The sequence below is a fragment of the Rhinatrema bivittatum genome, chromosome 6, assembly GCF_901001135.1.
Source record: "Rhinatrema bivittatum chromosome 6, aRhiBiv1.1, whole genome shotgun sequence".
In the NCBI taxonomy this organism is placed as follows: domain Eukaryota; kingdom Metazoa; phylum Chordata; class Amphibia; order Gymnophiona; family Rhinatrematidae; genus Rhinatrema; species Rhinatrema bivittatum.
Window position 1 is genome coordinate 172,082,757 of NC_042620.1, and position 22,530 is coordinate 172,105,286.

A 22,530-nucleotide genomic window follows, 5' to 3' on the forward strand; every position below is an offset into this window, starting at 1 on the left:
AATTGAAAGATTGGCAAGGATTATATCTTTCTTGGGGAGGACGGATCAATGTAATTAAAATGAATATTTTACCCTCTCTGTTGTACATATTAAAACATGTTCCATGTTTTCTTCCGCTAGATTTTTTCATGCTTTAAATAGTGACCTACTGGACTTCTTGTGGGATGAGAAGGTTGTAACAGTCAGTTTTTACATCCTATGCAGGCCTAAGGAATGGGGGTGGGATGGTACTTCCTGACGTACAGGAAGTATTTCTGGGCAGCGCGTCTTTCTAGGATATTTACATGGTTGTACCGGGATTGCATATCGCCATGGCTCGCTCTTGAGAGACACTTGGCTGAGGGTATGGACCTGCTCTCTTGGGTCCCCATATCGTCTGGGGCAGGAGAGCTTGTCATAACTGCCCCCTCATAGCTAGTACTGTCAAGACATGGTGGGCGATGTGCAAAAGACTAGGTATCACAGGTGAAGGGCCTTTTGCTTTCTCTCCCCTCTGAAAAAATTTAATGACCCACTCTTTTAGCTTAGCTGCCGAGCAATGGTGGGAGGCTGACTTACGTTGCTTGGGAATCTTTATGAAGGGGATAGATTACTATCTTTTTCTAAATTTGCAGGACAAATTTGACATTCCTGACACTACATCGCCTTATTATGATAGCTTATTGCGAGAGCTGGGTAGGAGGGGGCGTGGTGGTTGGAAATGGTCTTCGCCAACACCTCTGAAGCATACCTTTGCTTCAGGTTTTGAATTGGAAAAAGTTAGCTCAGTCTTGTATCATGCAATCTGCCAGATGAGTTTGGATAAGCAGCCTGTTCTGAAAGTGGAACAGCAATGGGCAACCGATTTGGGGATGGATATAAGCTCAAAGGAGTGGAGAGGAATATGTGCAGAGCACACAAATTCTCTCTGTGTGATAAAAGGGCAGAGCTCATGGTCCATCTAATTATGTGAACCTACCAATGCCTCTTATTTTTCCCTAAATTTTCCATCTCCTCTTCCCCTATGTGTTAGTGAGGATGTGGAGAGCTTGGCTGTTATCTACATGTGTGGTGGGATTGTCCTTTTGTCTTAGTCTTCTGGCAGAGAGTGGGGTGTCTCATTAGGCAAATTGTGGGATGTTCTCTTTCTATAACACCAGGGCTATGCCGTCTAGGGATATGGTGGGATCAACGGTTTAGTAAATGTCAACGATTACTGGCACAACAACTGTTATATGCTGCTCGTTTCACTATAGCCTGGAAATGGAAGTCAATGCTGACTTTGGGGGTTTGGAAATTTCAGGTCCACTGGGTAGCATGGCTTGAGAAGTTGATTTTTATGTTACATGATAATGTTAAGATGTATGATAGGATTCGGGATCTGTACAGAAACTTTATAATTCGCAATAGCTGATATTGATTGCTGTTCATGTTTGCATGCTTGTGGTGTTTTGTTGTGCTCTGTGTATGTGCTGACATGTTAAATAAACAGTTAAAAAAATATTTGCTTTGAAAATCCTCAATAAAGTCTGTGTGCACAATGTACTACTTAAGGGCTGTTTGAAAATTACCCTAACATAGTACATAAAAGACACATCTTTCTTTCCCTGAAAATTGTTTAATATGGGCCTTAGCCTCCAGTAGCAGAAATACTTCTTAATGATAATTGATAGAATATATTATACTTTAAAACTGGTTCCACAAATTACCTAATATGGTAGTCTGCCATCCTCCTCTCTCAATGCCGCGCCTGTCCTCTCCAATCCCAGAAAAACTCCCAAAGGAAAATGTGCTACGGGTGGGGGAGACATCCAAATGATCTTCGTGCAGCAGGAAAGGCACCCCCATTCTACGCTGCCTCTTCTTCCCTGGGTGGTGGAAAGGGATGGAGCCTTTACGCTCTCGGTCTTCTTTCCGGCTTTTAAACTGCAGCAGGAGCATGCAAATGGAGGTAGGAAAATAGAGAAGTTATAACACAATTACAAGTTAAAAAGAGATTGAAGCAGGGACACACTTTCATACAGTTTCCACATAAATCATCACTGCATTTGTTCCATAGGAAGAGGCAATTCGAAAATGCTACATGTGCAACTTAGCAAGGAGTATAAACACTCATTCTGACCCCCTGTATGTGATGAGATGCTCTGTGTCTTATCTAAGTGTGGCCAAGTCAGTATAAAAGGCTGCCTCATTCCTCGAGTGCCTTCCTGGTTTTGGGAGCCATGCAGCAACCCTGTTCCATAATATGCATAAAAAAAGGAAGCAGTAGCAGCTGTAGGGTTGAATTTGCAAAGATATTTGTTTCAGTTTCCTGGTTTTCTTAATCAGGCAGCCATGTGATTGGCTAGCAGGGTGCCTGATGTACGACCAATAAGTAGCCAGAATATACAAGAGAGAAACAGCAGGGGCCCCAGCCAATGAGAGGAGAAATAGCATCACACAGACTGATCCTGTATTTTTCCCTGGGCAAAAGACATTGCAGCCATTATATCAAGCTTGCTGGGAAAGGAAGGTGAAAGACTGCTTATAAGGGAACTAATGCTGATATCCAAGCTTTGTAGAGTGCGATGTTGGAAAAAGGAAGAGAGAGAGAGAGAGAGACAAAGGCAGAATGTTCATAAAACAGCAGCAGTGTTGAGTCTTTTGCCAGTTACCCTATAGCTCAGATTTTAAGGTGCTCTCTCTGCAAAGGGATTAGAGATAAGTACTTCATTATCTTATTTATTTATTTTATTTTAAAACATTTATAGATTGCATATAATAATTATAATTGTGCTAGGCGATGTACATAGAAAACATAATCATAATTTAAAACAAATAAAACATGACAAAATTAAAACCAATAATCAACAATCACATATATAAGTAAAAATCATATTTAAGTAACATTGAGGTTAATATTCAAAGCACGTTCAGTGCTATTTAGCAGGATAAGTGGGAATTATGTGGCTAAATAGCAGCTGCTGAATATACGCCCATGTTCTGCAGTCACCATACAAGTCTCTTATATGGCTAAAATATACGTACAAAAAAAGTGGGCATGCATTGGGAGGATTGGGAGCAGAGAGAGGCATATCATGGTATTAACAATGAAGTCAATAATTTATATGCCTAACTATCTATATTCGGAGTTAGGCGTATGTAGATGCGTAGCTAGATAAGTCTATCTTAGCCAGGTAGACTTATCAGATGAACTGTGCACTTATACGTGTGTATTCAGTGGCTTCAATGTGCCGCTGAAGATACATTGTAACCTAGCTGGATAAGTTATATCTGGCTAAGATACTTAACAGACAGCTTTGAATATTGACTTCATTGTTAATACCATTAGGCATCACCAAAGACCTCTATGAACAAACTCCCTGGTGGTCCAGCGGGGGTCCAGGAGCGACCTCCTGCACTCGGGCTGTCACTGCCAGTATTCAAAATGGCACCGATAGCCTTTGCCCTCACTATATCACAGGGGCCAACCAATGGCACCGGTAGCCCCTGTGACATAGTAAGGTCAAAGGCTATCAGCACCATTTTGAATACCGACAGCCAATGGTGTGAGTGCAGGAGATGGCTCCCAGACCCCCCGCTGGACCACCAGGGAGCTTTGGTAAGTCTTGGGGGGATCAGGAGGGTGGGGGGTTTGTTTAAATTTGCTCCTTTAGATGGCTGAATAATTCAGTGAAGATTTGTTATATTCGTGGGGAATCGCGATATGTTTCGCTTCCCCATGAATACAACGAATATGACCCTATACGTGGCGGATTACCAATACGTTGGAAACGAATGCACACCCCTAAAAGATTCTTTCATCCTCATTATCTGATCTTTCAGGGGAAATTCTCTTGGGGAAAATTTAGTGGGATCAGGCAAGTTCTCCGCTATGAAATCCTAGTGGGGAAGGGGAATCCAAAAACTTCTCCAATCTTCTTAAGTCCAAAAAATAGGGACAGGGGCTACCAGTACCATTAGTCAGCCCCTGTCACAAGGTAGGAGCACAAGATGGCGCCGGCCATCCAGTGCTCCTACCATGTGACAGGGTCCGGCCATGGCACTGATACCCTGTCACATGATAAGGGCAAAGGGCCATCGGCGCCATTTTGATTAGTGGCAGCCGATGGCCCGGGAGCGGGAGATTGCTCCAGGGACCCTCACCGGACCACCAGGTACCTGTAAAAAGTTTTTGGGGGGGTCGGGAGAGTGGGGGAAGCTAAGGTATTAGTTTTAAAGGGTCGGGGTGGGTTTAGGGGTTATTTTTGTGTGCCGTTTTTCCCGCCCTCCCCCAAAATGATAAGAGAACCCCCACAATCAATATCGTGGGGTTTTCCTATCGTTTTGGGGGAGCCCCCGATTTCTGACGATTTTGAAAAATTTGTCCGATATTTTCAATCATCCGAAGCCCGATTCACATCCCTAATCCTTCCTGCCTTCACTGTCTCTTGCAGCAAAATCCATCACTGCTGCTTGCCCACCTAGGGTTTAGAGTGGGCTCAGAGGTCTTTGGTCCCCTGGTGAAAACCCTTTTGCCTCTAAAGGGTATCAGACTTAAAAGCCTATCTCGCTGCAAATTATAAGAAGGACCCTCAGGCAGGGAATGTTCTGGGAGGTGTCACTTCTAAAATAAACTCTTTAAGGTGAAACTGGGAGGCCCCACCAGAGTATGGAAAAATACATCTTCACTCCTTGCCTGCTTCCTCAAATGGAACCCCACGGTGTATAATGACTGCACTAAATAGTGTTCAGGCATCCGATCCAGAGTCTCCGGGTGGGAGGAACTGAGTGAAAAGGATTACTCTTTACCAAGTGTGTTCTAATGACAGGGATAGTTACATCTGGTGGCCAGACTGGGAGGGTCTGCCACAACAATAATCAACAGTACTTACAAGATACACTTGGACAACTACTCTAAAATCAGCTGGAGATAAAATATAACTCAAATGCCATAATTGGTGTAATTTATAAAAACCTGAGTGCACCAACATATTTAAATGAGGTATCTGAGTTAGGTAAGAATCAATGTGCAATCCTAAGTTTTGCACCATTTTCGAAAATGGAATAAAAATTCCATCAACAGTTAACCCTAAAAAAGTACTGGGAGATGGCTCTTTGGAAGTCCACATAGCTTCAGTTTTTTTCAGATTAAGAACTAACTGATTGGATGACATCCACAAAATAACATTAGACAAACATAATCGGGCCAATGCAATACCGTGCGCTCAGCCAAGTGCACTGTTTAACCCATGGTTGGAATTGGGTTTTGGACGCGTGTCTACAACCCCTTATTCTTATAAGAGGATTAGCGTGTCCACAAAACAAATAGCACTCATTACATGCAAATGCATGCTGAGACAGCTATTAATTATTCTTTCCTGATTAAAAAACAAAATGTGCACCCGACGCCCACATTTTTACCCTTAGAAATTAATGTTTGCCCAGAGCAGGCGTTAATTTCCAAGCAGCCCAAAAAGTGTACAGAAAAGCGGAAAAATACTGCTTCTCTGTACTTCCTCCGACTTAATATCATGGCAATATTAAATTGGAGGAACAAAAAGGACGAGAATGTTTTTAAAAAGAAAAGTGTGCCTGCGGTCAGATTAGGAAAAGGGACGCTCAATAAGAACTTAAGAACATGCCATACTGGGTCTCCCGAATCCCAATGAATTAGGCAATTTCATTGAAATTTCATTGAAATTGCCTAATTTGTTCTAAACGAATGCATAACCCTAGGAAATATCGTTGGAAAACTTTATATATCACTGTAAAGTGGAAACAACTCCTCCCCAGGGGTTTGCAAGGTGAATTGTGATTGCTGCCTGCCACTTTTAGGAAGCCTCCAGAGGACTGAAGAGTCTCCAGGGACATAACCTCCCTCCCCCCTCCATCAACTTCATACAGCCTTCACACTCAGGTGTCCACAAATGTCTGCACAAATAGAGAAATAAAAAGAAGAAATCAAACTCTTCAAGGCCCCATCATGAGATTCCTTTTCCCCATTTTTTCTGGCTGTGCACCCCATAACTAAGAGGGTCATTTATCAAATTGCGTTAGGGCCCTAACAACTGCAATAACTACCGCATCGCAAATTGCATATGCACATTTTTCATTTGTATTCAAGTGGGAGGAGTTTGGGCAGAATAAATGGGAATGAGGGTCAGTTAGCATGGCATGCAATAGAGTAATGCAGGTTTTAACAACAGAAATAACCACACCTTTATCCTGTGCGCTGTGCCTGAGTTACCTGTGCGTTACCGGCCAAAAACATTTTTATTGTGGTTTGAGAGAGAGAGAGAGAGAGAGAGAAATGTGCTTCTGTGGAGGCTCACTTATATCTGAACTTTTTATACCACTGCAAGAGGGGGTATTATGAACTCAGGGTGAGGTTTGAGGGGTGAGTTTGATTTTGGGGGGGGCAGTTTTACATGCACAGTCATATGTATGAACAGCACAGTTACCAGAGAAGATTTAATGTGATTTGGAGGGATGAAAGATGAAAGAAGAGTAGATTTGTACCATGTTCTCTCTACCTTGCTTGATGCACTCTCTACCTAGTCCCCCAGTCTTGCAAAGTCCTCTTGCAATTCTTTACAATCTGCTCATGTTTTAACTACTTTCTGAATAACTTTGTGTCATCTGCAGATTTGATCACCTCAATCACTGATCCTTTTTTCCAGATCATTAATGAATACATAACTGATTCTTGTATAGATTGAAACATAGAAATGATGGCAGAAAAGACCAAACGCTACATCGAGTCTGCCCAGCAAGCTTATGGTAGTATCTATTGCACCATACAAATCACCCCTACACTTATCAGTTTCCCAGACCATCAAAGTCAGGGCCCTTGTTGGTTGCTGTCTGAGTCCAATTCCCCATTACCTCTTGCCGTTGAAGCAGAAAGCAATGTTGGAGTTGCATCAAAAGCATCAACAAGTTACCCCCATGCTTATATGTTTTCCCAGACTGTATAAGTCATAAGAACATGCCATACTTGGTCAGACCAAGGGTCCATCAAGCCCAGCATCCTGTTTCCAACAGTGGCCAATCCAGGCCATAAGAACCTGGCAAGTACCCAAAAACTAAGTCTATTCCATGTTACTATTGCTAGTAATAGCAGTGGCTATTTTCTAAATCAACTTAATTAATAGCAGGTAATGGACTTCTCCTCCAAGAACTTATCCAATCCTTTTTTAAACACAAAGTCAATGTCCTTGTTGGTTGCTATCTGAATCTAATTCCCCTTTTCCTCTTTTCCCCCTGCTGCTGAAGCAGATAGCAATGATGAAGTTCCATCAACAGTATGAAGGCTTATTGGTTAAGGGTAGCAACCGCCTCATCAGCAAGTTACCCCCCTGCACCCTTTTCTTCATTCCCATTGTCTAGCCTTTAGGGATTCACAGTATTTATCCCATGACCCTTTGAAATCTTTTACTGTTTTTGTCTTTACCACCTCCTCCAGAAGGGCATTCCAGGCATCCACTTCCCTCTCCGAGAAGAAATATTTCCTAACATTGATTCTGAGTCATCTTCCCTGGAATTTCATTTTGTGACCCCTAGTTCTACTGATTTCTTTCCCTGGAGCACTCCTCTATCTGTTTCTCTTCACTGAGAAAATTGACCATAATCCTACTTTTTATTTTCTATCCTTCAACTACTTACTCGTCCACAAAAGGACATTGCGTCCTCTCCCATGACTCTTATGGAGGAACCTGGAAGTTTTCTCTTGCTTCTTTGGGCTTCCAGCTCATTCAGAACTGGGACTTGGATCTGGTGTCATGAGTAGTCATTTGCAGTTATCTGGGGATTTTCCCAGCATTTTATATTCCCTACCCACTCATATAGCCCAATCAATCATCAAGGTCTACCACAGGCTGGCTCTAAACTCTAAAAATAAAGAATTATACCTAGTTGCATACAACAGAGGAAGCCTGTGTTCCTGTGTCTTTGGATTCATGGTAACTCAAATTGGGAACCTAACCAATATCGATCAGCTTGCCCTTATCCACATGCTTATTTACACCCTCAAAGAATTATAATAAATTAATAAAGCATGACCTCCCTTTGTTAAATACATTTTGGCTTCTTTCTCATTAATCCATATAACCAGTAATACTCTTCCTAACAATAACTTCCACCATTTTGACTGCCATTTGACATCAGATTTACTGGTTTATAGTTTCCAGGATCATCCTTGGAGCCCTTTTTAAAAACAGATGTGATATTAGCTACCTTCTAGTCCTCGGGTACAGTGGCAGAGTTTAATGATAGATTACAGATTACCAGTAGCTGATCTACAATTTCATATTTGAATTCCTTTAGCTGTAGGGTTGAACACCATCTGGTCCTGTTGATTTGCTACTAGTTAGTTTGTCTATTTGCTCTAGCACCTCTTCCATATTCACACCGATTTGCTTTAGTTCCTCCAAATCATCTGCAAAGAATGGTTTCAGTGCGGTATCTTCCCAAAATCCTCTTCAATGAAGATGTGATTTCTGTGTCCTCTCTATTTGTCTAATGTTCCAACTGACTCCCTCACAGATTTGCTTTTGATTTACTTGAAAAAGATTGTATTATTAGGTTTGCCTCTGTCAAGTTTTACCTCAAATTCTCTCTTAGCCTGACATATTCATGTTTTATATCTAATATTCCAGTAAACCAACTATGGGAATGCTTCAGCAGAACCAAGAGCAGTCATTCATCATTTCATAGCTATTTTTAATCATTAGCCTGATCTCACATTAATGAATGTAACTTTCCATGTACAGCCAGTCTGAGATCACAATGGTTCTTATGTCATAAGATCAAAACATACTGTTTTTTTCAGAATGAAAAAACTGACAGTTTAGGATTCCATGCAGTTGAAAATATTTTGAATTTTACAGGGAATACTCTCATTGTATACCAGTTTAAGCCATTCCACCTTTTAATATGCTCCATATCAAAACCAATATAAAGCCCTCGACTATATTTTTTCAAGTAGAAAATATTAGTAGGGTACATATTCAGTCACTGTCTGGATAGCATAGTTAGCTGGACAAACTTCTCTTACTATCTTTGGAGGCATATTCAATAGTGCAGCTGCACTATTGAATATATCTGGCTGTCTTAAAATTGGCCAGCTAACTTTAGGGGAACTCTTTGGCGTGATCAGTCTTAGCTGGATAAGTTATCTGGCTAAATCTGAATATTTGAGTTAGTTGGATAATTTATCTAGTTTATGTAACTCCTCCCTGAAATATCACCAGAATGCCCCTAAGCTACCTTGCTAAATATTAGCCAGATAATAAGATATTGGATAACATATAGCTGGATATGTGCCCAAGTATTCATTTAGCTGACTAAATGCCTCTGAATATGGACCTCTAGTATTTTCTAAAAAGCTCAAAATAAAACTTGTAGCTAAAACTGCTAAGCAAAGGTAGTATCCCTTAGAGCAAAGCAACAGATACTGCGAAAAAAAAAAACTGTACCTTACACTCAGAGGTCCACTCACCTTCTTAAAAATGTTCATTCCCAGGTCTGAGGAGAGGTCTGGGACAGCTGACCTGCGTAGGTTGGTCAATGAAACCTTGGAAAAGGCCTCAGTGCTTGAAGATTTCTCCTCCTCGTTGCACTTCATGGTTAGATCCTTCATCCCGCAGAAAGCAGGCAAGTGGGAAAAAGCAAACCATGATACGGAGTGCGTTTTTACCCTCTACGAGTCAAGTTTTCCTATGCAGTTATTTAACAAGAAAGGAATGTATGCACAAAGGAGCAATTCATAGTAAAATTTTTTTAAAAAGGCTTTATTTTCAGAAAGGTTTTTCTAATTATTAAAAAAAAACACCTCATAATGGTTTTCTCTTAGAAATACACTGCTAATTGTGGATGTGTTTTTTAAATTTTTAACTTAGTTTGTTTCTCTCATTTTTCACAAAGAGCTCAATCAAATTCCCCTGGCAGGTACAGAGAGTGAAATAGTGCTAGTACACCTTTGAATCCTCGATTGGATAAGCATATTTTTTTGCAAATCCTTCATCCTGAAATCTCCCCTGGGATTCACTGATAGCTGCCTAAAACCAAGTATGCCCACTGCCTCCACTTCACCTTCCCCATTCCTCTTCTTCTCCCCAGGTCACCCTGGCTGGTTTTCAGGCTGAAACTTTCTATGACATTTTTAAAGGCAGTAAGGAACTCTCAAGTCCTCTTTCTTAGGGTGAAGGCCTGAAGATATAGCAGTGACACCGAAGATGCTCTTGAGCACTCAACTCATATGCCTGAACCTCAGGGTTCATCAGACCAACAGTTTTCTAACAGCAGTAGAAAGCAGGATGATGGCATATGCCCTGTAGTCCCTCGGAAGGAAAATACACTGAGCTCCTCAGATTACTATGATAACCTTAGGGCTAAGTGTGGAAGAAGGGCAATTCCAGACTGGAGGCTGGAAGGGAGGCCACCAAATAAAAGGAAAAAAAAACCCACCAAACAAACCATAAGGCCTGTAAACAAGCAAACAGAAAAAAACTGGTCTCCTTACTTGGGTTTTGTGCGTATTGACCAGTGAGGGAGCTGCAGCCACCATGGAGCTACTGCGGGGTCTGGGCAAGTGTGGGATTTCCGGCTCGGGGGCCTTCTCAGGCTTTTCCTGCAGCATGTGTCGCAGCCTCTGGAGATAGTACATCAGGGACCACTGAGTGCCTTCTTCACACCAATGTGCCTGCAGCAGGCAGCGCAGGACCGCAACATCAAAGTAAGTGGCATGGCGAGATTTTTGACATGGCGGTATCACCAACGATGTCCTGGTGTAAAATTTAAAAGCATGGAAACATTACTACAAAATATAGACGTTAGTAATAATATAGGCTTATGATGTGTTTTGGTATTCACCCCCTCCTCAGATAGGAAACAGGATTGTCATAATCATGCATTTTTTCTCTAACACATGCATATTAAAATTGGGGCTTTGAAGTGTTGAGTGTCCCCTCTAATGGGACCCAATTTGATACAATACAAATATAAATAATTTCAGTATCAAGTGGAGCACATGCAGTTTGAGGGCCATGAGATACTTATTGATAGACCCAATGTAATTGATCACCAAAAATTATTCTCCTGAAAAGCAGTGTTGGTCTGCAGTATACTTATGCTCAAAATTCAAGGTGTTTTATTATGGCGTTTGACCAGGTTTCTGCTAATTGACTCAAGTATTATGCCCATGCTAATTTATGTAAATAGGTATATTAGAAATTATAAGAATAGTAGTTAACAGTGTTAATCCAGGTTAGGATGTGCTTGTATTTATGCTTTTGGTTGCCTATCTGAGTCATCTGTCCTGCTTGAGTTATGGTGTATTTCAATTGCTATTGATTAACGCACTATGCTACTCACCTTTCAGGGTCCTGACAGGTAAAATTGGTGTGCAGTAACATACAATAAGATGTAGTGCACTCGAGATGTATATTATTATAAAAACACTTTGGGATTCTCAAGGATAGGTATTGCATAATGCTCACACAGTGCAATGGTCTAACTGTTAGCTCACAGCTGTCCTAAAATTGTAAATGAAGGACATCAGTCAATTTTGGGTGATCAGCTGCAGGCTGAAACTCACCCAGTGCTTTGCGGCAGTGAAGAGTTGATTTGCAGTGCTTGTCAGGGCGTTCCTCACAGACAGTCCCTATGCTAGAGAGCGGGATAATGGATGGCTCTACCACTGCACGGAACAGACACTGCGGGCATACATCAGCATCTTAGAATTGCCGAGCACGTTTCACAATCTAATCCTGTACCTGGAAACAGAAGGCCCTCTGCCCTGGGACATCTGTGACGAGGCACTTCCGTCAAAGGAGTTTGCCCGGTGACAACTGGAAGCGGTGGCTCTGGGAGAAACCGAATCTGTTTGGGCTGTTTCATATACCACCTGGAGACCCTTGAAAGGTTTTACATTAATAGAAAGGGAAAAATAACACGAGCTTATCAAATTAGCAGTTATCAACCTCTTTAGTGACTAAGAAATGGTCATTAGGCTACTTCCCATTAATGGGGATTTTATAACTGAAATGTTATTTGTGCTGCTTCTAAAGCTGGCCATGGCAGAAGATAAAACAGAAACACAGCACCTTAAAACTGTAATGAGTTTAGACAGTTAGGGACAGGGACAGAGAGGTCTTTAGGCTGGAATAAGGCCTAGTGGAGTAATGAAATATGAGGCTTTTCATAGGAGAAGCCCCACATTTCAATTCTGCACCAGCTGTGTGGTGGATAGATAGAAAGATGGAGAGAGAAAGAGAGAAATATTTTACAGTAAAAGGAAAATGTTATGGAGCAGCGAATCAAAATTGCGTACCAAATTTTAGTTGCACGAGAATGGTTAAATAAACTTCCCTCCCACCCTCAATCTTACTGTGTCTAGAATTTTTATTTTCTCTCCCTCTTTTCCTTGTCTGCCTCCATCTTCTCTTTTTTTGTCTATTTTGTTGCCATTTCATTCATTCTTTTCTTTCAAACTCATGACCTTGTCTTTCTTTTGCCATTTTCTCCTGCTTTCTCCTCACCTTCCCCCCAGGCCAACCCTGCTCCCTGTTTTCTCCCCCTCTTTCCCCAAAACCATTTCTTTCTCTCTCCTTTTTCACTCACCAACATTCCCGATCCTTGTTTCCTTCATTAACCCACCAGCATTCTCATTCTCACTTTAACCTTCTTTCTCCCACCCCAGCCTCCACAGCCTTCTCCGAACGCCTTCCCCTCCCTCAAAAGCCTCCTGTTCCGCCCCCCCCGAGCCTTCTTTCCCCCACCGCACTCCTCTTCTCCCTGGGCAGCCTTTTCTCACTCTGTTTCCCTTCTGCTGTAGCAGATGCAGACTCTTCACTCCCTATTCATCTTTCTCGGTGTATTCCTTGAATCCTTTTTGCCTCAGTCTCCTCCTCCCACTGTTTGACCTTTTCAATCCCGTGCAGGAGCTGTCTCCGCCTTCTTCCTCTCTTCTCCTGATGGCCGGCTGTGTGGGATGTGGTTTTGCCCCTGCCCCCCAACTCTCCTTCTTTTTTCACCCTTTGCTCACCCTCTTTTGTCCTCTCTTATTTATCACTCTCCCCCTCCTTTCTCACCTTTTTTCTACCCTCCTTCTCCCACACACACTCTCAACTTTTTCTAGCCCAATTCACCTTGCTCAGCAATCTCAGCAGGTTGCTGCTAAATCTCCTGCCCCCAAGGGCTTACTGTTTCTTTTGAGCAGAGTAAGCTACTGAGCTGAGCCTGTTGAAAAGCACTTCCTCGATCACAGGCTAAAATGCTTAAGAGTCAATGAGTTATAAAGAGAGAGACAGTGGAAAAACTGTTACACTTGGACCACAAATCGAGAGTCTCTTGTTTAAAGAAGGAGACTGGACAATTTTGCTTTAGATTCTGTCTGTTGTCATGACAGAGAGTTCACAATTCACACTCATTTCTTGGGCAGACTGATGTGTTTCAGACAGATTGTGCTTAATGTACCCATACCCCTTAAGTAACCAGCATCACAGAACTGTCACCATCACACTCTCTCTCTCACACACACACACACACACACACACACACACACACACACACGTTACATCAAAGCTTCAGGAATAAACTCACTTCTTATTCCTATCTCCTTTGCCTGAGGAAGTAACATAAATATCTCTCTGCTGACTTTTCTGCACTATAGACCATATAATAAAAAGAGTGACACACTTATGTACAGAAGAGGCCTTCAACCTAGGCCTTCCTTCCAAAAGTGGAGGACTGCTTACTGAGGTCAGGATGGAAGAAAAACCAGAAGGAAGCTCATATTTTGTTCACTATTTGCAAGTCAACCTTTCCAGCACTGGAAATTTCCAGGAGCCAGATCTAGCCTAGTAGGCCTCCATAACCAGTGAAATAAATAAGAATAGGAACTACTCATTTGGCCATTTTGCAGTTACTATTGGTAAAATGAATAAAGAGTCTTTCTATAGCTCTTTGGCCTGTCTTTTCTATTCACTACTTAAGAAAGCCTAAGTCTCTCAGACGTGTTGAGAGACCCCCAAGCTGTTTTCTGTCCCTTCTGTCTCCCAGCTTTGAGCAGCATCAGTGCTGCTGCGACAAGGCCGAGCGATGCATTCTCAGCATTGCCCTGGAACTAGAAGCAGACAGGGACTGTAGTGCAGAGATGATGATGAGATTAGGGACAGAGGGCTGAAGGGAAGTGAGGGGAGCTGGAGGGAGAAGATGAAGATTTGAAAGGGTGGCCAGAGGGGAAGAAATAGAGAACCAGGTGGGGTGCAAGATGGGCAGATGGAGTGAGAAGTAGAAGAGCTGATGGGGAGGAGAAGGAGAAAGATAAAGGAGTGAAACTGGAAACAGGAAGGTGGAAGAGTGTGTGATGGAAAAGAAAGTGATACTTTACAGTGCTGCCACTCACCTCATGACCATTCCAGTAGTAGGTTTCATCTTGACAACCTCAGTACTGCTGCTTCCTCCATGATCATCCTAATACTGTTCTACTCCCTTCTTACCTCATCAGTACTGCCAATCCACCCTGACCACTGCAAGGCTACCGTTCCACGTCTGACCACACTAATACTACTCTTCCACTCTGATCACTCCAGTATTACCACTCCCCTCCTGACCATTCAAGTACGGCCTTTCTCGTTCACCTTTTCTGTGACATCCTTTTATTTAGTGTTCCTACATTACTCCACGCTCTGAGCATTCTAGTACTGAGGCTTTTAGTGCTGCATGTGGGTCATTCCTCAGACTATACCAATGCAGGGTATCCACCTTTTCTCAAATTATATACATGGAAAAATCACTTTAACAGCAGGGCTTGAACAGACAATAATTTAGCTGGAAGATCTCTGTACTGGGATTTCTCTGTATTTTGCACTCATGTTATTAGAAGTGGTACCTCAGTTTGTTCCATCTCCTGTCTAGGTGATTTAGGAGTTTGGTTCTGACTGTTAGTTGGAGAACTTCGTTTGGCTGAAAACAAACAAAATTTAATATTGGCTACGTAGTCTCACGTTTTATTCTGCAAACACATGTATGATTAGCTTTTGAGATACATGATTTATTTAAAACATAAATGCCATCAAATTTACTTGTAAGTTATCAGAACAAAGATTAAAAAACAATAGATAATCCAGCTCTTTCCCCTTCTGATTTTGATCTAATTTGTGAATATAAATAAATGCTTACAGTTTCTCAGAGTACCTCCTAGGGTTGCCACCTCAACTGGGTCAATGGGTCTCAATTTTGTTGTCTTTCATTCAGGAAGGTTTAAAGAAAAGGTTTTGAGGGCAAGCATGATTAAGTTACAGCTTTCGGCAATGAGTTCTGTTTTTGAAGACATAGAACATCCTGACATGAAGAGATATATTAAGGCAGTTAGAAACATAGAAACATAGAAATTGACAGCAGAAAAAGACCAAAAGGCCCATCCAGTCTGCTCAGCAATCTCATTTTGTATTGCATCCAGACACCTTTAGTCCGGGCTCATTTTTGTGTCACCAGGATTCCAATTCCTACCCCCCTGTTCTGTTGAAGCAGATACTATTGCTAGGATGTTGTGTATTATGTAATTGTTTTGTATTTTATATTTACCAGACTATACATTCTCACCCAGTGCCATGTATTTGTTCTGTAAACTCCCACAACTCTTGGATTTAGCTCCCACTTGTTATTATTAACCTCCATGGCTCTTATATTTAGCTCATTAGGGATCCACAGAGTCTATCTTATGCCTTTTGAAGTCCTTTACTGTCGTCTTCTTCTTCACCATCTCCTCCAGAAGTGTATTCCAGGCATCTACCACCCTCTCCATGAAGAAATATTCCCTGACATTCAATCTGAGTTTTCCTCCCTGGAGTTTCATATTGTGATACCCCCCCCCCCCCCCCTTTGTTCTCCATATATCTTTCAAGAGGAATAGGTTAGTTTTTAGTTGTGCGTGGTTTATATCTTTCATGTATCTGAAGGTCTGTATCATGTCCCCTCTGTGTCTCCTCTCTTCCAGGGTATACATATTTAGGGCCTTCAGCCTGTCCTCGTAGGTCGTATGATGGAGATCTCCCACCATTCTGGTCATCTTTCTCTGAACCACCTCCACCCTATCTCTGTCTCCCTTGAGATATGAATTCCAGAACTGAACACAGTACTCCAGGTTGGGCCTCACCAAGGACTTGTACAAGGGAATTATCACCTCTTTTTTCTTCCTAGATATTCCTCTTTCTATGCAGCCCAGCATTCGTCTGGCTTTAGCTATCGCCTTGTCACACTGCTTTCCCATCTTCAGATCACTAGAAACTATGACCCTGATGTCCCTCTCTTGCTCCGTACACATCAGTTCTTCACCCCTCCAGCACATACAGTTTCTTTGGGTTGCCGCACCCCAGATGCATGACTCTGCACTTCTTAGCACTGAATCTCAGCTGCCATGTTTCGGACCACTCCTTGAGCTTGCTTAAATCATATCTCATTCTCTCCACCCCTTCTGGGGTGTCCACCCTGTTGCAGATCTTAGTATCATCTGCTATATCACTCACAAAGATATTGAACAGCACCGGTCCCAACACCGATCCTTGTGGCACACGATTTAACACCTCTCTCTCATCAGAGAAGGTTCCATTCACCATCACACTCTGTCTTCTATCCATCTATCAGCCAGTTTTCAATCCATGTCACCATCTTGTCTATCAGCCCTAAACTTCTCATTTTGTTTACAAGTCTTCTGTGTGGAACCGTATCAAAGGCTTTGCTAAAATCCAAGTAGATCATGTCTAGCGCTCTTCCCTGGTTCAATTCTTTAGTCACAGTCAAAGAAATCTATCAAATTCGTCAGACAGGTGAATCCATGTTGTCTGCTGGATTCTAGATTGTTTACTATCATTTCCTTCAACAGTTTCTCCATTAATTTTTTCACCACCGAGGTGAGGCTAACTGGCCTCTCCTCTGCTCCCTCTCTTGTGTAGTGGTACCACCACAGCTCTTCTCCAGTTTCTTGGCACCACACCTGTATCTAGTGATCTACTGAACAGGGCACTTAGCAGACTTGCCAGCACATCTCTGAGTTCTCTCAGCACTCTGGGATGAATTTCATCCAGCCCCATGGCTTTATCCACTTTTATTATTCCGAGCTCTTCCCATACCTTTTCTTCAGTAATTGGCTTTTCGTCTATTACAGTTGCATCTACAGTCAGATGAACCATCGATGCTCTATCTCCTGCGTTTTCTTTGGTGAAAACTGAACTGAAGTATTTGTTTAATATTTGTGCCATTTCAATGTACCCCTCTACATACTGATCTGTGTCATCTCTTAATCTCATTATGCCTCTTCGGACTTTACTCTTTTCTCTGATGTATCTGTTTCCCTTTTTAATCTTTTCGGCAATTTTTTCCTCCGCCAGACATTTTGCTTTCTTGATTTCTTTTTTTTGTTTCCTTCAGTGTCTTCAGGTATTCTATCCTGTGTTCTTCTATTTGGGATCTTTTTTATTTCTTGAATGCCATTTTTTGATTTTTATAATGTCAGCCACTTCCTTTGTGTACTAGATTGGTATATTCTTTCTTTTACTTTTGCTTACTTGTTTAACATAAAGATTTGTTGCCTTTTTGTTTAAACCTTTTAGTTTGGCCCACTGTTGTCCTACCCCCATCTTTTCCTCCCAGCTTCCAGGTATTTCCCCATTCCAACAAAGTCTGTATTTTTGAAAGTCAATACTCTGGTTTTGTATGACTGGTACTCATCTTATTTGCGATCTCAAACCATACCGTTTTATGATCACTGGTGCTGAGGTGGGTTCCCACCTGGACTTTTGATACATTCTCTTTGTTAGTGAGCACTGTCAAGTATGACTCCCTCTCTAGTGGGTTCCTTTACCAATTGTTTGTGCTGAGCTCCTTGCAGGACATCCACAACCTTTCTGCTCCTGTTAGATTCTCCTTGTAGAAATCTAATACCAGCATGGGATTCGAATTTAGCACTGAGTGCATTGATAGGAAAACCCTTTAAACACTTGAAAGTTGTTTCAGAAAGTTGGTTTATCCTTCAAGGTAACAAAGAGAGTGGGGAAACTCCAAGCATTATAATGTCAAGAATCACGTCAAGGATAAAAAACTACTAGGGACAATTAAACATTTTGTTCCAAAAATGCTGTCATTTTCATTATAATGAGCAGATTGTTCTAATCTGTTTTTTTCTGAGTTTGGTGTTACTTAAAGAATACAAATGAAATACCTTAGATCAGGGCTTCCCAAACCTGTCCTGGGATACCTGAGATACTGCTTGCTTCACTCATTTTGAAATCAAACCTTTTAAAGCTTCTAGATCTTTCTTTCTTTCCTCAAAATAACATAAATATTCTCTTAGATAACCTAAAGTTCTCCATGCTGTCTAAATATATTTATAATTATCTTTTAACATCTAAGGCAGGACTTCCCAAACTTGTCCTAAGAACCCTACAGTCAGTTGGGTTTTCAGGATAGCCACAATGAATATGCATGAGATAAATTTTCATACATTGGAGACTAGGAATATGCAAATTTATCTCATGCATATTCATTGTGGATATCCTGAAACCCCGACTGGCTGTGGGGTTTTTAGGACAAGTTTGGGAAGTCCTGCCTTAGATGTTAAAAGAAAATTATAAATATATTTAGACAGCATGGAGAACTTTAGGTTATCTAAGAGAATATTTATGTTATTTTGAGGAAAGAAAGAAAGATCTAGAAGCTTTAAAAGGTTTGATTTCAAAATGAGTGAAGCAAGCAGTATCTCATTTGTATACAGTACAGGGATGTGCAGGGAAAATGTTTTGGGGGTTTTTTTCGCTTTATTTTGGGTGTTTTTCATAAATTTCATTTTGTTTAATGTTTATATTGTTTTCTTTAGTTTACAAAAACAAAATAAACCCCCCCTAAAAAAAACAAATGAAAAAAAGAAATAGGGACTCCTGAGGTCTCCGGTCCCCACCACCCATCCCTCCCACCCCAAAGCCATGCAGTATCTGGAATCCAATGGATTACAAGATCCAAGGCAGCATGGTTTTACCAGAAGTAAATCCTATCAGATAAATCCGATCAATGTTTTTGAGTGGTTGACCAGAGAAATGGATCAGGGGATGATGGTTGATGTAGTGTACTTGGGTTTCAATAAAACCTTTTACACTGTTCGGCATAGGTGGCATATAAGTAAGTTGCGCACCCTTGATATAGACATAAAAGTGATTGACTGGTTTAGAAATTGGATGAGTAAGAGGCAACAAATGATAGTTGTAAATGGAGCTCACTCTGAGACGGAAATTACCAGTGGTATGCCAATGGGATCGGTCCTTGGACTGGTTATTTTCAACATTTTCATAAGCAATATTGCAGAAAGACAACTGGGAAAGGTTTGTCTTCTTGTGGATGCTGCCAAAAGCTGCAAAAGGGTAGATACCCAGGAAGATATAAAAAACATGAAAAGGGATCTAGTGAAACTTAAGGAATGGTCTAGAATCTAATTGCTAAGATTTAATGCTAAAAAAAATGCAGTCATACATTTGTGCTGCAAAAACCCAAGAGGTAGATTTTATAAATGTACGCGCGGGCGTACTTTTGTTCGTGCACCAGGCGTGAACAAAAGTACGCTGGATTTTATAAGATACATATTTTATAAGATATAAGATTTTATAAGATACGCGCGTAGCCGCGCGTATCTTATAAAATCTGGGGTCGGCGTGCGCAAGGGGGTGCACATTTGTGCAACCTGCGTGCACCGAGCCCAGCGTGCGCTGCCTGTTCCCTCCGAGGCCGCTCCGAAATCGGAGCGGCCTCGGAGGGAAATTTCCTTCCGCCTCCCCTCACCTTCCCCTCCCTTCTCCTACCTAACCCACCCCCCGGCCCTATCTAAACCCCCCCCTACCTTTGTTGGCAGATTTACGCCTGCAGAAAGCAGGCGTAAATCTGCGTGCGCCAGCGGGCTGCTGGCGCGCCATCACCCGACCCAGGGGCTAGTCCGGAGGCCTCGACCACGCCCCCGGGCCAGCGCCACGCCCCCAAAACGCCACATCACTCGCGGCCCGCCCCCTAAACGCCGCGTCACTCACGACACGCCCCCGACATGCCCCTCCATGCAAGCCCCGGGATTTACGCATGACCCAGGGCTTGCGCGCGCGCCGCCGAGCCTATGCAAATAGGCTCAGCGCACGCAGGGGGTGTTTGGGGTAGGTTTTCGGGGGGTACCCGCGTATCGTACCCCCTTTGAAAATCTACCCCCAAGGAAGCAATACAGTGTAGATAGTGAAATTCTTCTATGCCCAAATCAAGAGCAGGATTTGGGGGTGATCATATCTGATGATTTCAAGTGGCTGAATAGGTGGATAAGGTGAAAGAAAAAGCAAGAAAGATGCTTGGGTGCACAGTGAGAGGAATGGTCATCAGAAAAAGGAGGTGACATTGATCCTCTCTATTTCTCTGGTGAGACCTCATTTGAAATTCGGTATATTCAAAAGGACATAAAAAGGATGGAGTTGGTCCAGAGGGTGGCTACTAAAATGGTTAGTGGTGTTTGTTGTAAAGAGTATGGTGACAGATTTAAAGATGTAAACATGCATACCCTAGAGAAAAGGCAGGATAGGGGAGATAAGATAGAGACATTTACATAACTTCAGAGATATCAATGCATAGAAGGCAGGCCTCTTTCAACAGAAAGGAGACTCTGGAATAAGGGGTCATGAGAGGAGGGTAGATTGAGGAATAATCTAAGGAAACACTTCTTTACAGAAAAGGTGGTGAATGCATGGAACAGCCTTCCAGTGGAGGTGAAGACAAGTATTGTATCTGAATTCAATAAAGCATGGGATAAACACAGGGGATCTCTGACAGACTGGTAGGGACTCTAGAACTGAGCAGTCAGGTCGATGGTCAGACTAGATGGGCTGTAAGGTGTTTTTCAGTCATCATGTTTCTATGTTTCTATTAGTCTGGAGCAATGTCTGAATTCTTTGAATTTTATCACAAAAATTCACACCCAGGTATCTTCCCTTCTCTCCCCTCTCTAGAACCCAATCATGCCTATAGAACAATAGCAATCTAAAAACCTTCTTTAGGATTATCATAAGTTGCCTTGATCATCCTAGATAACATCCATTTTTTCGCCTTGACAGTAGCAGCATAATATTTTTTAGCTGCAGATCACATCTCTTAAGTTCCCTCGATATTTCTGAAAAACAAAGTAATCCATGGGATCTATCCTTTGTACTCTCCTTCCATGGGGTGACATCATTCAAAACCCATTCAATATTGGAGTATCATTTCTCTACCAAACTCAATGGGGACTCCACCGTGCATGCCAATTTCTCTCCAACTTATACTTAAAATCGTTCTATATCTACCCTTCCTCTGGTTTTTTCACTATCCCTCCTTATATAAAAAACAATAAATAAATAAATAACCTTATCTCTGGTCTTAAACTTAAATTCCTTAAAACCTAAGCCTGCTAATTGATTGTCAGACCATAAAACAACTTATGCCCCCTGAAAGTCAAGTTCACATTAATTTCTCAAGTCTGCAGAGATCTAGAATGTGCTCACATTTGTGGGTGCATATACTGAGTTCCTGAACTACCCCACAATCTTCCTTATCAACACTCAATACTACACCTGCAATGAATTCCATAATTCCCTCCAATTCCTCACACTTCACAGCTGGAGGAATATACACCACTAGCATGTATATATTTTGGTGTGATTCCAATCTCACTAAAATCCACCCAGATCCTGAGGGATGGGGAGGAGAGTGCTAGGATATCTATCTGAACTTGTTTTATCACACATTCAGCTTTGAAAATTAGTGCCACTGTTCCTCCCCTTTTCCTCATTCTTGCCTGATACACCATACAATATCCCACATGACAAAATTGAGACAAAGCTAAACTTTCCCCTCTTGGATATCCATGTTTCCATGATGAATTAAAAAATCAGGCTCTCCAAGCTCTAAAATATGACATGACATGGCACTTGATTGAAATACTTCAGTATAGCAGAACAACCTGTTAAGAAGTTTCTGATTGGTTTAACCAGGGCTGTGAAAGCAGGAACTTCTGGATGTCTATACTCCCACATTGGCTGCCAAATAACTAGACCACTGGCCAAACGAAAGGTCAGATCGGATTCCTAGAAAGGGAAAAAAATGACAAATTTCATGAATCCCATCATTCAGGTTGTGTTTCATATGTACTGACCCGCTGGGGTTCATTACCAGTAGAGCCCTTAGTTTCTGTCCTTTAGCTAGGAATAGAGAGGTGAAGATTGTGGGAAGGCACTATTCGGTACAGCCCCTCTCTTTGATGGTGCTGGGTTGGCCGTCCCCTGGAAGGAAATAAATGCAGCTCTCTCCTGAGAGCCAAGAGGTGGTGCAGTTTTGGTCTTAAAGTTAGAAGAGCTGCAGGAGGGGTTTTTTTCCCCCCTGTGTGCTGGATTTTTGCACCTACCTTTGATATTCAGGCAAGCCATGCCTGTAGTCTCTGAGAAAAGGTTGGAGATCTGCCCATCCAGTCCACTCACTGGCTGGCTGGGTTTGTATCCCAGGTTGTTTTGGGCTATCAGA

The 22,530-nt window shown here is 42.0% G+C and overlaps 1 protein-coding gene across 1 annotated transcript in view; it reads right to left on the minus strand.

The window, feature by feature from the left end:
* The window catches only part of UNC80 (unc-80 homolog, NALCN channel complex subunit), a 437,997-nt gene that overhangs the window by 389,941 nt on the left and 25,526 nt on the right, over positions 1 to 22,530 (minus strand). Inside the window, 6 exon segments of the mRNA XM_029606152.1 lie at positions 1,689 to 1,905; positions 9,461 to 9,595; positions 10,484 to 10,745; positions 11,736 to 11,875; positions 14,855 to 14,928; positions 21,974 to 22,097. Of these exon segments, the coding sequence (XP_029462012.1) occupies positions 1,689 to 1,905; positions 9,461 to 9,595; positions 10,484 to 10,745; positions 11,736 to 11,875; positions 14,855 to 14,928; positions 21,974 to 22,097 (952 nt within the window).